The following is a 15,169-nucleotide window of genomic DNA, read 5'->3' on the forward strand; positions in this document are numbered from 1 at the left end:
TGGGTTTATTAGGTTGCCGCACGCGACAAATTTCAATAAACCTTGTCAACTTGAAATTCGCGTTCTCAGTGGGCGGCGCGTGCAAGAATTTGCGTTTTTATATTGGAATTATTCCCGTGATTTTTAATTTATCGCCAGAAAATCCGATAGCACCGCAATTTGACTTAATGAGTTCTCAAAGGCGAATGTTTCAAGGATGAAATGTCTATATCGTCAAGTAACCAAATGAATCCTACCTGGTGGTGGCGTGGAATTCATGGCCTGCAGCTGCAAACATTCCAGCTCCCTTTCCTGCAAAATACGCCGAAGCTCCTCGTCCAAAAGGATAGTGCCTACGGTCGTATTCACTGGCATCTACAACGAAGCAATTTCTTAATGATTCGTAGTGTACTTCTTCGTTGAATTTCATTCTTTCACGATACAACGAATAATTCGCAAGCTTTTTGTATTTCTGACGTCGGATACACGTACGTAAAAACACGTAAATACTGTCAGTTTTTCGTGGGCAATAAATTTCAATAATTACGTAATATGCATATGTATAATAATATGTAAGATTTACAATATTATACTTCTCTTTTACGCTACACCGTGCAAGGGTTAAAGCGAATGAGATAAAAAATAAGCACGTGAAAGTAACTACAACGCGATCGAGTTTTACGTGATTTCAAATTGGTAAATATAATTTGATCGAAATGCTTGAGAAGTGATGCTTCAAATAACGTACCGTGTTATTTAATTTGCAATTATCTTGGAAGTTGTTTCGACAAACAAATACACTTTCCCGTAAATTATTTTATTGCCCGTCTATCAAACGAATATCTCCTTTGATTTCGTTTGTTTAAATAAACATTTGGCGAGATAATTTCTCAGATAATTTCTAACTCCGTTATGTCAACTGCGTCAGAAGTACAAATTTCCTCACTCGCACAAGCGTAACACACACAGCTATCATTGGAGGATGATCGAGAACAGTTCTGAGAATAAATCTTATTGCGTTGTAAAATATAATCTACGTTTATCCTTTAAAGTATAACGTTGAAAGTTAATTGAAAGCCTTAATTCGAGAGAAAAAATTATTTGAGAACGATTTTTACACGGAAGGTCCATCGCATAAATTATTTTTTATTCATGATTAAAAGTAACACGTTGTTACATCTTATTTCTATCTCGAATAAAATTCATCTAGTTATTATTTATACCAGTTTAATAATTTTAACGCATTAGCGAATTGTTAAGACGTAACTTCAATACGAAACTAAGAGAACCAAATTTGAATAAACTTCCGTTCCATCAACTATCGTAACGAGCACTTTATTTCGCATATTTTACACACACGTATTTCCACATCACGCACATTCCGTGCATTGTTACGCCTTGACATTTTTCATAAATGCATAAAAATTCATCGTTCGCGCGCTATAAATCAAAGAGAAAATTGTTACCGGAAGCCTGGAGAATCTCTTAATCAAGATGGAACAAGCAGATCGTGTCTTCTGCCCAAGATTAACGATGCACGTTTCCCGAGCAGCTCGATCAATGTCGACAATAAAAAAAGGCGATGAAAATTCTCGATGATAAAAAAAAAATGCAAATTTCTCGGGAAATTATCATATCCCAACCTGACGTAATTAAAATAATACGTATTTTGTGCGACTAATCACGACCTACTTGTTATTCGATGATATTCAACACTCGCATTCCACGATTAAATATGCCGATAAACGTCTGGGCATATTTTACAATATCGATGCGGCGGTGATAATTAAATTTCGTATAGTTCAAACGTGAAATTGAGATAGAATATCAATCAACGTAGAAGCTTTCGCGATTTCTGAATGAAGATCGTTTCAGCCGATATACCATGGCTGTAACAAGTTCATTGGCGAAGCGAGTTATTGCGTTCATTCTGACGACAGGACAGGAAACAATAAGTTACGTTTTGCAGCGCAACCAGACTCGATTCCGCAGAGAAATCGCATCTGCTTATCGTTTCTCCGATAGATCTATCGCGAACCAGTCTACGTGGATGCGTATCCTGCTCGTTATTATTTAATTAACTAAAACCTAATATTATTTTAATAGAGACGGATATTTAATGTTTTAACGTTGAAATTTCTGAAAGGCGTATTCGTTCGTTGATTAAAATTACTTGCAATTATCGGAGAATAATATTTCTGAAGGAGAGAAAACGAAATAAATTGTCGAACGATGTAACGTTTATCGAATACAATTTTGGCTGGCATATTAAAACGAGAAGCGAAGTAAAATCAATAATTTTATAGCCGAGCGCAGTGATTACACATTCCTCGAGTCTATCGAAGAACTTTAAATATGAAACTCGTAATGAGCGATGATGTGTGGTAAAGAAAAGCAAAGAACGAACAAAGTGTTTATCGACATTGATCGATCATGTTTAACGCGACTAAACATCAGAATTCTACGTTAAACATACAACTTCATAATTCGTTATTTTCCACGTCGATTCACTCTATTACACGTTTCTTTTCCATTTTAATGATTCGGATATTTGCGAATAAGACGCTCTCAGTTTCGCCCCCATTCATCATAGTATAGATGGAAATAAATGTAACAAGATTAGTAAAAGAAGGTTAATTTCTGCGTGAAATGTTAGAAAGCATACTTAATAATAAAGTAAAATTAGCCACGGTAAATTAGTAACAGTTAATCCGCATTGGTCAATAAAGAGAAGAAAATTAATCATAGTGTTAGTAATGAAAACAGAAGTTGCTTCTCATTCTGTTTAGCGAAAAAGTAAAGAGAAGAGTATTAACGGAGTTTACAGAAAGCAAAAGAAAACTAATATCGAAGAAATAAATTACCGTTTAGTCCGTAACAGCGACTCACTTAAATATCCCGTGAACGTAAGGCACGCGTGCAAAGAATTGGAACTAGAAAAAGAAACAAAGCGAAGAAATTAAAAAAAGAACTTTGTCGAACTGAACAGCAGACACGAACCGAGTCTCTAGATCCACGTTCATAATCGATCTTTTCTTCGGCCCGATTCCTAAATCACAGTTTAAGAATTTCTAACGAGAATTCGATTTCCTTCCAAAGCATACAGAAACGTTAGTAGTTGATGTGCGCTTTGAACGAAATTTGATGGCTGTTACCATCTTTCATCATTTCCACTCTTCGCTCTTTCTTCATGATCGCTCAACTAACTCGACGATCTTCGCTTCCACCGTGTGAAATATTAGTTTTTAGAATAAACCATCAATCGCTTGTTTCTGCTAGATTTAATGAACTTTTCCGACAACTATACAGAGCGATTCGCGTAAGCGTTTTAGTTGAAGTTAGACAAAAAATGAGAAGGAAAAAAGATAAATGACGTAGAGAAATCCATTTTTCTACGCTTTGGCATTTTTCGTAAATACAACGAGGCACCAAAAAAAAAAAAAAAAAAAAAAAAAAAGGAAAAACGCATGTACATCTTCTTTTTAAAGTTCTAATTTAAGTTACTATGGTACATCGTTTATTATAGAAATTTTCTGTTTCTCAATTTTTTCATCGGACAATATCGTACGATTTCGCGTTTCTAACACAGACGTGGATTCTGCCCATAACAGCGGTTTCACGTGAAACACATCGGGGAATGCCATCCTGTTAAAGCAGTTCCAAAGGACTTGCGGACTATGCATCGCTCTTCATTTACATGGCAAAATGGAGGGCGAAGCGCTCCGCGAAACTTGCTCGGCCACGAAAATTGAATAGCAAGTTCCGCAAGTTCTCGCCTCCTGTTTCGCCTCCATCCCAATTTCGATACACTCGATCGGGGACCACTTTTCCCCACGAAAGTTTCCACGAAAATTTATAACAGAGGAAAAAAGAACGACGGCTCGCGGAACCAGTTTGTAAAAGGATAACGTTCTTGGTCCTTGAATATTTTGCCTGCTGCGACAAATAGGCGGAATTTAACTGGTGAACATTTGTCGCTCCTCAAAAGTAGGTAGCTTAAGGTGTTTGTATCCTCAGCAAAGAGATGAGATCTCGACATTTGTTTAGAATTTCGTATTCGATAGGAATCGATGAAATTTCCTTTGCAGATGAAGGAATTTCCCCATTTTACAACTTTGCAATTTTAACATTTAATTTTGAAAGTTCATCAAAGTGGGTGAGACGAATACGTAGGTTCCATTCGTTCGTGTTAGAAAAATATTAATTTGTGTAAATATTTACAGTCTACTAATTACTTATCTTAATGATTAACACGAGATAAGCGAGTACTTATAAAAAGAATGAAAGAATATTCCTGGGTCGTTCCGTTTTAAAGAAATATATCTACATGTTCATCTAACTTCCACCGTGATTAATTTCATTGATTCCGACATAATCGTGTAACGAGCCGCGAATGGTAATTTAATGCAGCTTTATGCTCTAATGTAGCTTTCAATTCGAATAGAGAAATGCTATTTGCTTGACGAAACAAAAGGGACAAGGAGGAAGAAACCTTTAGTGTGTTTAACAAACAAAAGAACATTTCGCTCGAAATGGAAGAAGATTCCTAACCAACGAAACTCGCTTTCCTCTCGAACTGCGTCTGAAAGGGAATTTCGAATCCCTTAAATTCCCAATTGAACACCTTGGTAATTAAAAGACAAAAGCATCGTTGAAACTCACTTAACGCCTTTCTTATTTATCGTTGTCACCTTCAAACAGTATTTATTTCATTCGATCTATAATAGAAACGATTGATGCAATAGATTGATTGGATTTAACGAGATTGACAAATTTTCATTGCGCTTTACCTCGGCACAACATTTTGATTAAATCGCGCGTAACAAAAACGGAGATGGCTGGAGAACGACGATAACATACGATAGCAATTTCGAAGAAACGATCTTTAAGGATAGAACGATTTGCATGGCGAAAAAAGTAACAAGATAAATTGTTACGGCATACGAGTTGCACAAAAGAGTTCCTGAATGTTCGCCTTGAACGTACTATAGTTTTCGTTTTTGCACTTGCACGCCACATGCGTCCCAATTTTCCTATTATATCCACGGTAATACGCTAGTAAGTGGCCGTAGGGCATATTGTAATTAACTACCTCGTCAACATTTTGCATAACGGCATTGAAAGTTGCTGACATTTTATCGAGAGATTAAAGATAAATGTTAGTAAATGGTAATCACAGATTCGTCGTTTTAACACTCAACTATTTCTCTTTACGAAAGAAACTCGTATCATCGAAGAAAATATGTTTTAGCCGGGAAGGAATTTCGACGTTTGATGCGTGTACTTCGTAAAACTATCCGTAAGAAAAAATGTAGATTGGACGTACGTGTTTGTAGATTCGTTGGTTCTAAAAAATAATTAATTTCGACCCACGTATGGCTGAGAATCGAATCACTATTCAATCGAAACGAAAGCGCGTCCCGTACTACTTGTCAGACCAGTAACGGATTATTTTACTAAAATTCAGCATCGCTCTTGCAGCGTATAAATTTCTTAGCGGAAACTCGCGAATCATTAACTTGCAACGAATACACGTATACGCTATACACCGTATCAACCGTGAAAAACATGCTACTACGTTCGTTCAGCGGAACGACGACGAATAGTAAACATTTCTGCGTTTCAGTTTCATCCGACAACCACGTCAGATAGTCGCACGCCGTACTTAGTATAGCACGCTCGATAGATTCAAATCGTCGGGACGTACAAATTGACCGTACGATTGGATGTTGGCAAATCGTCGGATAAGTGATATCGTGGAATTTCCAACACCTAGAAACCGACTATCACGATACCCATGTATTTCCGCAGTGAGAACTTCAAATTTCATCTACTCGATAGAATCGTGCTTGACAAATCGAACGCCTCTCGTGAATTTTTCTGTTGGATAACTGAAACAGCTTTACCTTCTCTTCCCTTAAATGTTTACCTGTGTTTACGCTAGAAATAGAAAAATTTCCATGTCCATATCATCCGGAAGTAAATCCGGATTATAATCGATATGAGATCGCGATGTGACACGACTAAACGAGCACGGGTTCCTATTTTAAAATCTCTTTATTTTAATCAAAGACGACGTTGAACTTGTCACAAGCATCGACATGATTCTAGTAACTGCAAGAATATCGAAACTCTTCGTTTGAACTACTTCGAGACGAGCCAGTTGATTATTCCTTTCGGTGTAAAATTGCAAAGTCATAACAAACGAGTTAACAAACTCGTCGGTTTATTAATATCGTCAGTGTAACATCGTAGAATTGCAAATTTATCGAAATATAGGAATATTTACGGACGATAACGTACGTATGAAGATTGAATTTAGAAGGAGCGCGAGACGCGCGTGGCATAATTGCGGCGTCGAGGCTCGATACCGATAGAAAATGAAATTACACGGTGTGTGATTTAACAAAACCTGCTTCGTAGTTTTGCGCGCGATCCACGTGATCGATTCTGCTCTCACGTACAGCGGAATTACGTTATCGATTCCCGGCATTCGCGTGTCACGCAAACGTCATACACACGACCACCGTATGCATTTACGTCGAAGCCGATGCAGCCGTATCAGGAGTCCGGTTTCATCTGATTTCCCACTGTGACTACAAAAGCAGACGAACCACCCTGTTGACTGCATCCTGTTTGCCCCGGCGTCGATCGAATCGCCACGCTATCCGTTCCGCGCCGTACCCTATAATCACTGTAGCTCGCGCACGCATTTTCAGACCTAACGATAAAGCAATTCGTACAGGATGTTTCGCAATATTTTCGTACAATACGTACGGAGGAAGATTCGATAGGGACGTTACGAAGCTCGGCTACCGAGCTGCAAATCCAGACATTTCCATATCGTTTAGCGTTTTGTTAAAGTCGAAATGTCCCGATGAATTTTAACGCGAATTTTTTAATTACCAAAATGAGCCGAAATCTCGGATTTTCTTTCTTTACAAGTACTGAAAATATTAGGTTGTCCGAAAAGTGTCTTCCTTTCGCAAACGTGTTTTTTGCAACAGCGCACATTTATAAAAACGTGAAACAAGGTGTGTGAAATGTCGCGGTGTTTATCTCAACAGAACAAAATGGATCGTACGTAATTCGAGAAAATAATATAAAATAAAAAACCTTGTACGTTTATTATTTCCTCATAAAACGAAAGAAACTTTTCGGACAACCTAATATATGCAGGTATTTCCGCCAGAATTAATGTTGATTTTTATTTAGATAGAGACATAATTATACAGATCTATCTACTTTAACTTTAATAATATCATCTGAATTAATAGTATTAATAATAATAATAATATGTACTCGTGTAGCATAATATATGAACTTACGGCTATCGCGCTGTGTTTTAGTCAACACAGGTGTAATATTCCGTTTACGAGAAACTTATTACCATATGCCCTATTTCTAAGCTTATGTTCTATTCGTGTAGGCAAAACGCTCTTGTTTTTAATGCGATTCGAACGCAACAGTAAATCCATTTGGCTTGTTCTTCGTTCAAATTTTGTAAAAAAACATGGGTACGGTCCTCGGATACGGCGTCTGGAAGCTCGTTACCGAGCGCAGCTGAACAGAAAACGTTACGCAGTTTCCAACTCCTGATCACTGCAGATCGAGCATTGATCGGTTTTGTTGATCCTAAAAAAACATGTTCTTTTTGTTGCTCGGAAACAGCACCTGGCAATCTGCTTTGCCAATCTGAGTCGAACTATCGTATTCTGATAACGTGTATTGATAACGTTGACTGTATATGTATAGTTCTGGCGTACAAAAGTTTCTAGGTTTTCGATGTCTTTGTAGAAGGAAATATCGTTTGAATTATATCGATTTATATACGAAACATTTAGATGCGTATTACAGGTCGATAATCACAGTATTAAAGGCAAAGTTTATTAAAAATACTAAAATGTAACAACGTTTTACTTATTGTAACGTGTTCAAAAATCTCGATTAATTAGATCGAAAGATATTAAAAGTGGAAGTTAAGCGATCGTGAATCCCCAAATTACGCGAGAAGATAAAAACACGTCGATTATCTAACTCGTACATTATCTCTGGTAGTATTTTGTTTATCTTTCATGAGCTCTTAATCGTCTAGTTTTATCCTCGGAGGAACAACGTGAAGCTTGAACGAACTGCCGTTGTTGATGCACGCTAAGTACATCAATTACATTGTAAGACGTGAAATCCCTAACGCTATGTGTTTTTGCAATGTCTACATCGACTCCGGCGTTATCTCGGTAACCCAAAACGGACAGACCATTAATCTTCTCGTTTGTGAAGTTTTGTCGACGAGCTCTATCGATTTGCGTTCCATTTCCTACATATTTCTACGTTCTATTTGCTAAATTGTATGAACTGTATCGGATATAATACGACAGAAGTTCGTTGGAAAATTAGTGCGTTACATGCCAAGACGACTAAGATGTTCTCTATTAATTTTACACATTAAAAAATAAATATGTTGTTACGTATGTCCTACATATTTCTACATTCTATCACTAAATTGTATAAACTGTAATTGAATAAAATATGAGAGAAATTCGTTGGAAAATTAGTGCGTTACATGCCAAGACGACTAAGATGTTCTCTATTAATTTTACACATTAAAAAATAAATATGTTGTTACGTATGTCCTACATATTTCTACATTCTATCACTAAATTGTATAAACTGTAATTGAATAAAATATGAGAGAAATTCGTTGGAAAATTAGTGCGTTACATGCCAAGACGACTAAGATGTTCTCTATTAATTTTACACATTAAAAAATAAATATGTTGTTACGTATGTCCTACATATTTCTACATTCTATCACTAAATTGTATAAACTGTAATTGAATAAAATATGAGAGAAATTCGTTGGAAAATTAGTGCGTTACATGCCAAGACGACTAAGATGTTCTCTATTAATTTTACACATTAAAAAATAAATATGTTGTTAGGTATGTCCTACATATTTCTACATTCTATCACTAAATTGTATAAACTGTAATTGAATAAAATATGAGAGAAATTCGTTGGAAAATTAGTGCGTTACATGCCAAGACGACTAAGATGTTCTCTATTAATTTTACACATTAAAAAATAAATATGTTGTTAGGTATGTCCTACATACTTCTACATTCTATCACTAAATTGTATAAACTGTAATTGAATAAAATATGAGAGAAATTCGTTGGAAAATTAGTGCGTTACATGCCAAGACGACTAAGATGTTCTCTATTAATTTTACACATTAAAAAATAAATATGTTGTTACGTATGTCCTACATATTTCTACATTCTATCACTAAATTGTATAAACTGTAATTGAATAAAATATGAGAGAAATTCGTTGGAAAATTAATGCGTTACATGCCAAGACGACTAAGATGTTCTCTATTAATTTTACACATTAAAAAATAAATATGTTGTTACGTATGTCCTACATATTTCTACATTCTATCACTAAATTGTATAAACTGTAATTGAATAAAGTATGAGAGAAATTCGTTGGAAAATTAGTGCGTTACATGCCAAGACGACTAAGATGTTCTCTATTAATTTTACACATTAAAAAATAAATATGTTGTTACGTATGTCCTACATATTTCTACATTCTATCACTAAATTGTATAAACTGTAATTGAATAAAATATGAGAGAAATTCGTTGGAAAATTAGTGCGTTACATACCAAGACAACTGAGATGTTCTCTATTAATTTTACACATTAAAAAATAAATATGTTGTTACGTATGTCCTACATATTTCTACATTCTATCACTAAATTGTATAAACTGTAATTGAATAAAATATGAGAGAAATTCGTTGGAAAATTAGTGCGTTACATACCAAGACAACTGAGATGTTCTCTGTTCATTTTATACATTAAGAAATGAATATGTTGCTACATATATCACTTCATTTATATATAATCGTTTATATGAAAATGTTTAATGCTTTATAAGTGACCGTATATTTTGGAATAAAATACAGCAAAGATTAGGGAGCATCTTGAGAATTTAATGTACGAAATTTTAATGTTCATAATTTGTGTCACTAAATTTTACCGATAAAGTTGAAAATAATTATCAAGGAAGTGTCTGTCTAACGATGAAAATGTAAAAATTAAAATATAAATACTGTGCGATATTTTCATGCCGCTTCGAAGATCCTAGAAATTTGTCCTCCCTCTCGGAATTTACATAACTATCAATAACGACGGTCGTCCCAATTTTTCAGAAGCGACGGTAATCGAATCGAGAAGCAACAGATGCCACGTATAACCTGTTGCCATTTGCATGCTTGTCCAAACATCCGGTTTAGCAATGATGCACTTTGACCCGAATGAAATTGATGTTGGTGCCCTCTAAAACCACGGGTTTTCCGTTGCTATTTCCGCTTTGTAACGCCTATACATCGGCGTCTTGCGTGCAAATTTATCACTGCAACCGCAGCTTAACACAATGAAAAATTAATTTCAATCGATACGCGATGAAGCGACTCGATATATTATTTTGCATATTCTCAGACATCTTACGCAAAAGGTATCGCGTGCGGCAAAATCTGAGCATAATTTTGATACAATGAAATTGCACGAAAATTCCAATTTGTTTGGATGTATTTTAACAGTAATCGATAAATAAACAATATCAGAATAACGATAAGTTACGTAAGATATTTTTATATTTCTATTATTACGTAATTGCTTTCTCTCGCTCATATACAGCCATTGTTATTTAAACAAACTAATTAAAACAATTTTAATGCACTGTCTCTAGCTCATAGCATCTTAATTTCATAGTTTCTGCAACAGCGCCGCAAACACTTTAATTAAAATTTTTCGAATTCCATGCATACTAACATAGGTAGGAAAATGTACGTAACATGTGAAACAAATTTTGGCGGTAATCCAAATGTTTGATGGATTTTAACATAATACATGGATGCTAACAGATGCTCCTCTTACTACGACGAATACCAAAATTAATTCCCTCTAATCTCTTTGAACTAGTCTCTCTGTTGTATTAAAGCTTTTATCCTCTAACTGATATTCCATTTAGAACCCCTTCTACTTATGCAATTTAAAGCCTCACAAATACTCATTGCCTCTTTAGGAAAATAATCACAGTTGATGAACTGTATTTCCCCTGTAATACAGTTCCCGTTAGCATCATTTTGTATCTAATACTTAATATCCAAAATTGTCTCTAAACTAGTATATTTAGAGGTCTGAAATATTATATTTTAATATAACAATCGTTTCGACCAGTTCATAACTCTTCATAGAAATTTTATAGATTCACAAGGGTGGGTTCTTGCCAATTTAAATGATCTCTAATTAAGTATGAAAGACTGATTTTCTTTATCGCGTATCTTCCCTATTTTCCACTTTCTTATAATTCTTCTACCTTTCTATAATTTTCATACATCGGTTTCAAGTTTGTTATACAGAGTATTTTAATGTTTAACGCATTTTCCAGAATATTCAGAGTATCTTTGTCGTACAAGCGATTAATCCGTCGAACCGATGGTCAGATATACTCCACTCGTTCGTAGTTCTAACGTTGCAACGAATTCCAGAACTAAAATTAGATCGGCAATGGAAAGTAGACAGGAGGTGTAGTTTTACTCACCAGTAACATAATACAACGTCAACATCGGATTACAAACAAAAGTATCTGGTTAGCAGAGAGACCATAAAGCACGGAGCTTTTTGACGAGAATGATCATTAGCGAAACACGACACCGCATTCAGAGCGACGTTCATTTCCACCAGCGAAATTTCGCCATTGAATTGGTACGGTGAAAAACGAGCAAAGACAAAAACCTATGGAAGATCCGCGATTCTCCGGATGTCTACATCGATGATACGAAGTTAGAACGTCACTTCGTTGTTGGCTCATGACGAATTATCGCAGAAAGAGCCAAACGTCTGTCAAGCGTCTCCCTTCGATACGAGTTTCCGTGATAATCGTTGGATCGGAAAATAACGAGGGGAAAAAATCGAGTGTCGAGAAAATGTGAGAAACCTTCGCTCTTACTCGTAATCAAAAATTACGCAAATATTCCCCGATCTGGCTCAGGGACGAACGAAAACGGCTATCCATTAGAGAGATCCTCTTCAAACTCAATTATAATCGTGTTTTTATCCCGGCTCAATGTCTCTCGATTGCCCGCGATTTTCGAACAAGAACGTCATCCATAACCCACAATGAAATTCCATTACGCCGAGCAAAGTAAGCTTTCACCCTTCCTTTTGTCCGCAGGATCTCGGACATCCAACACTCATATTCCTATAACCTTCGAGTTTCCTTATACGTAAATTCTCTCGATAGCTGTCATTCTTCAACGCGTTTGTTGATTCGACGCGTTGATTGCCATCGACGACCTACGTTACGAAATTTTTTAAGGCGGTTGCAAAGAGATAGATTTCATGGACTAGAAAATTTTCAGCGTTTCGTGAAAAAGTGAAAATACATAGAAAAAGTGAAATAACATATTTTGCAAACTTTAAGTGTTCCATAATGTAAATGTAATGTGAGTTCGTAATGAGAAATTAACGTGTATGAAATTGTATTGAATGGAAATCAGTGGACGTGTGAAGATGCGGTTGCCAATGAGCTGCAGGTTTATCGTACGATTCTAACACGTAATATGTAAAATAGTACATGGTACGTGGATCTCTATGCATTTATTGGAAATTTATATGTCTACGATTTGCATATGTAAATATACAAAAATGTATAAAATCTTCAAGATTCTTTTACCGTCTTAGTTACGTGATACGATCGTACAAGCATTTTAACGACACTCGTTACGCGATAGCAACGTCACTGTTGTTGTTTCAGTCGGGATTTTTATCGATTAATTATCACGAATTTGGTTGAGTTACATTGCCTTCGTTGTGGATTTTGGACACCAAAGCAGAGGGTAGTATGATAGATTAATACTTCGATATTAGTGTCACCCATATTTGGTGACACACGATATGCGAGTTTTTATGGATGTTCCATCATTTACGGATGAAGGACGATTTTAATATCTCTTGCCTTTAATGGAAGGCGCATTTAATGGAAGGATTAATACGATCAGATGAGAATTAATCAATCGTTATACAATGTGTACTTACGAATGAATGGCAAACGTCGTAATGGTCGATAGAGAATAATTATTTTTAATCTCGGAATTGTAAAATGCAACGATCTTTCTTTTAGGAATAAGAAATAAGATTTCAACGGCTGTATTAAATTCGAAGAATAACATCTAGACTCTATTAAACTTGATAAGCAAAAAGAGAACTCGTCTCTCATTCGAGACGTACGCGATTTCCAGCAAAGGGACGGGGAAGTATAATTCGTGTGCGACAGTAGCGAAGAGACAGGAGAGACACGCACACACACTTACAACTCATCACTCCGCTGACAGAATCAATTTTCTCCTTCCGAGATGTTTTTCCACAAAGAAGAACGCGAATCCTTTGCGCGTGCTTCTGCTCATTCACTTTGCCAGAGAGTTTAAAGAACGCGATACCGGTTAAGCTCGCATGTTTCCAAAGAATACTTGCGCGATATTATGGAAATAGTTATAATTTAAAGTATAAAAATACTCCTTTAGGGAAGCGGGTCACGATGCTGGTGAAAATATTAAAAAGAGAGATAATCGATCCTGTCATCCTTTCGTTAACTGATCATTTTTATTTCTCTGATCGAAGCGTATGGTTTCATTCGAGAAAAGCGAAAACGTGTTCTAAATTCTTATACGAAGATAAAAAATTAATTAAATAACAAATAGCTCTTAACACAACTATGAATATTAATTAATATTTGCACTACGAATTTTATTTCATTTTCGTTACCAGCAGCTTTTAGGTGTCTCGTTTGAAATTTACTTTAACTAAAAAATAAGACAATTTAAATAAATAAAGGAAGAAATAAATTCACTTAAATACCAGTTTTATTCACACTATTATTGTATTTTGTAATTTTTAAGTGTATGAGACATCTTGAAACAATTTCCAGGATGCAATCCTGCTTTTCTTTCGCACGTTTCACGGAAAAAGGTGGCACTGAAAGAATGTCGAGTGGAACTCGACGAAGGAGCTCCTGAGATAAAAACTGATGTCGAGTCACACTCGACTTAGGAGTGCAAAGGGTTAAACATGTAATTATCGAGACCCATGCGCTAAACTCACGTGACAAAAGCTATCAGATCGATTCAATACGGTCTATACAACGAGATTCCAAGGAAGAATAACGATATCGACATGTTCATAAATTCGTACTTTGTTATGCCAGCAAGTTCGAGCGTTTCATATCTATTTACTTTAGTGGAAATCGCGATACGAAACGGGCACGATGACCGTGTATGCGAATATTACAATATCTGTGGAACAAAGCTGAATCGGCATCGAGGCTATCTTCGTGTCTCGATAAACCTTAAATTTAATCGCGCGTTTAATCGTAATTCAGGATGGAAGAATTTGCGCGATACAAAGCGTTGGTGGTAAATAATAAATACATGCATGATCTCATTTAATTATTCATTCGTGCGTGAAATGATCTGGAATTAATGTCGATTGAAAGAGAATCGAATTGATGGGCGGGCGAAAGAATATGGAAAAATAACGTACGATTGCGTGGAACAAATAGGAAATCAAGCGAGTGTCAACGGAAGCAAATCTCCGTGAAATATTTCGCGGGAAGAAGCTTCGATTCCGTATTCCACGTAGCACGTTAGAATCCTGGCATCGGATTACCTGGGAATATCGCGCCTTCTCGTCTAAAAGCGGCGATAATCGAATGAAAAACGGAGAATTTCACTTGTCACTGTATTGCGAAATTGTTTTACAAAGCGACAGAAAATTTTGGGATTATTATAGGAATATTCTCCGTACATTTATTTACTTTATTACAATCACGAAGTACGCTAATAACGCAATGTTCGCGATAATTATTCTATCAAAATGTCTCTTCCATATTTTCCAGTTGTCGTATTAATCTTGTCGTGTAATATTTGAAAATTCGATCAAAAATATTAGGAACGTGAAAGAACTGATTAACAAGACAACGTTTCATTCGCGATCTCTCCTTCAAATAATTTCCAGTTTATGGAACTCTGGTTTCTAACATCGTGGTCACGAGAAGCAATTCCTAGCGTCTGTCTACATTCTACAATTTTTGGAAACTGAAGAAATTGAAATATTTAGACA

At 35.8% G+C, this 15,169-nt stretch overlaps 1 protein-coding gene across 12 annotated transcripts in view; it reads right to left on the reverse strand.

The window, feature by feature from the left end:
• The window catches only part of LOC126917899 (calcitonin receptor-like), a 165,515-nt gene that overhangs the window by 111,692 nt on the left and 38,654 nt on the right, over positions 1 to 15,169 (reverse strand). For 9 of the 12 annotated variants that reach the window (XM_050725327.1, XM_050725324.1, XM_050725325.1 and 6 more), the window contains one exon: positions 237 to 354. In XM_050725327.1, coding sequence (XP_050581284.1) covers positions 237 to 354 — 118 coding nt within the window. Of the gene's footprint in view, positions 1 to 236; positions 355 to 2,843; positions 2,913 to 5,305; positions 5,553 to 15,169 lie in introns of those variants that run through there. The other 3 variants (XM_050725328.1, XM_050725329.1, XM_050725330.1) reach the window with 2 other exon arrangements.

This window comes from Bombus affinis, chromosome 6 (genome assembly GCF_024516045.1).
Source record: "Bombus affinis isolate iyBomAffi1 chromosome 6, iyBomAffi1.2, whole genome shotgun sequence".
Classification (NCBI taxonomy): domain Eukaryota; kingdom Metazoa; phylum Arthropoda; class Insecta; order Hymenoptera; family Apidae; genus Bombus; species Bombus affinis.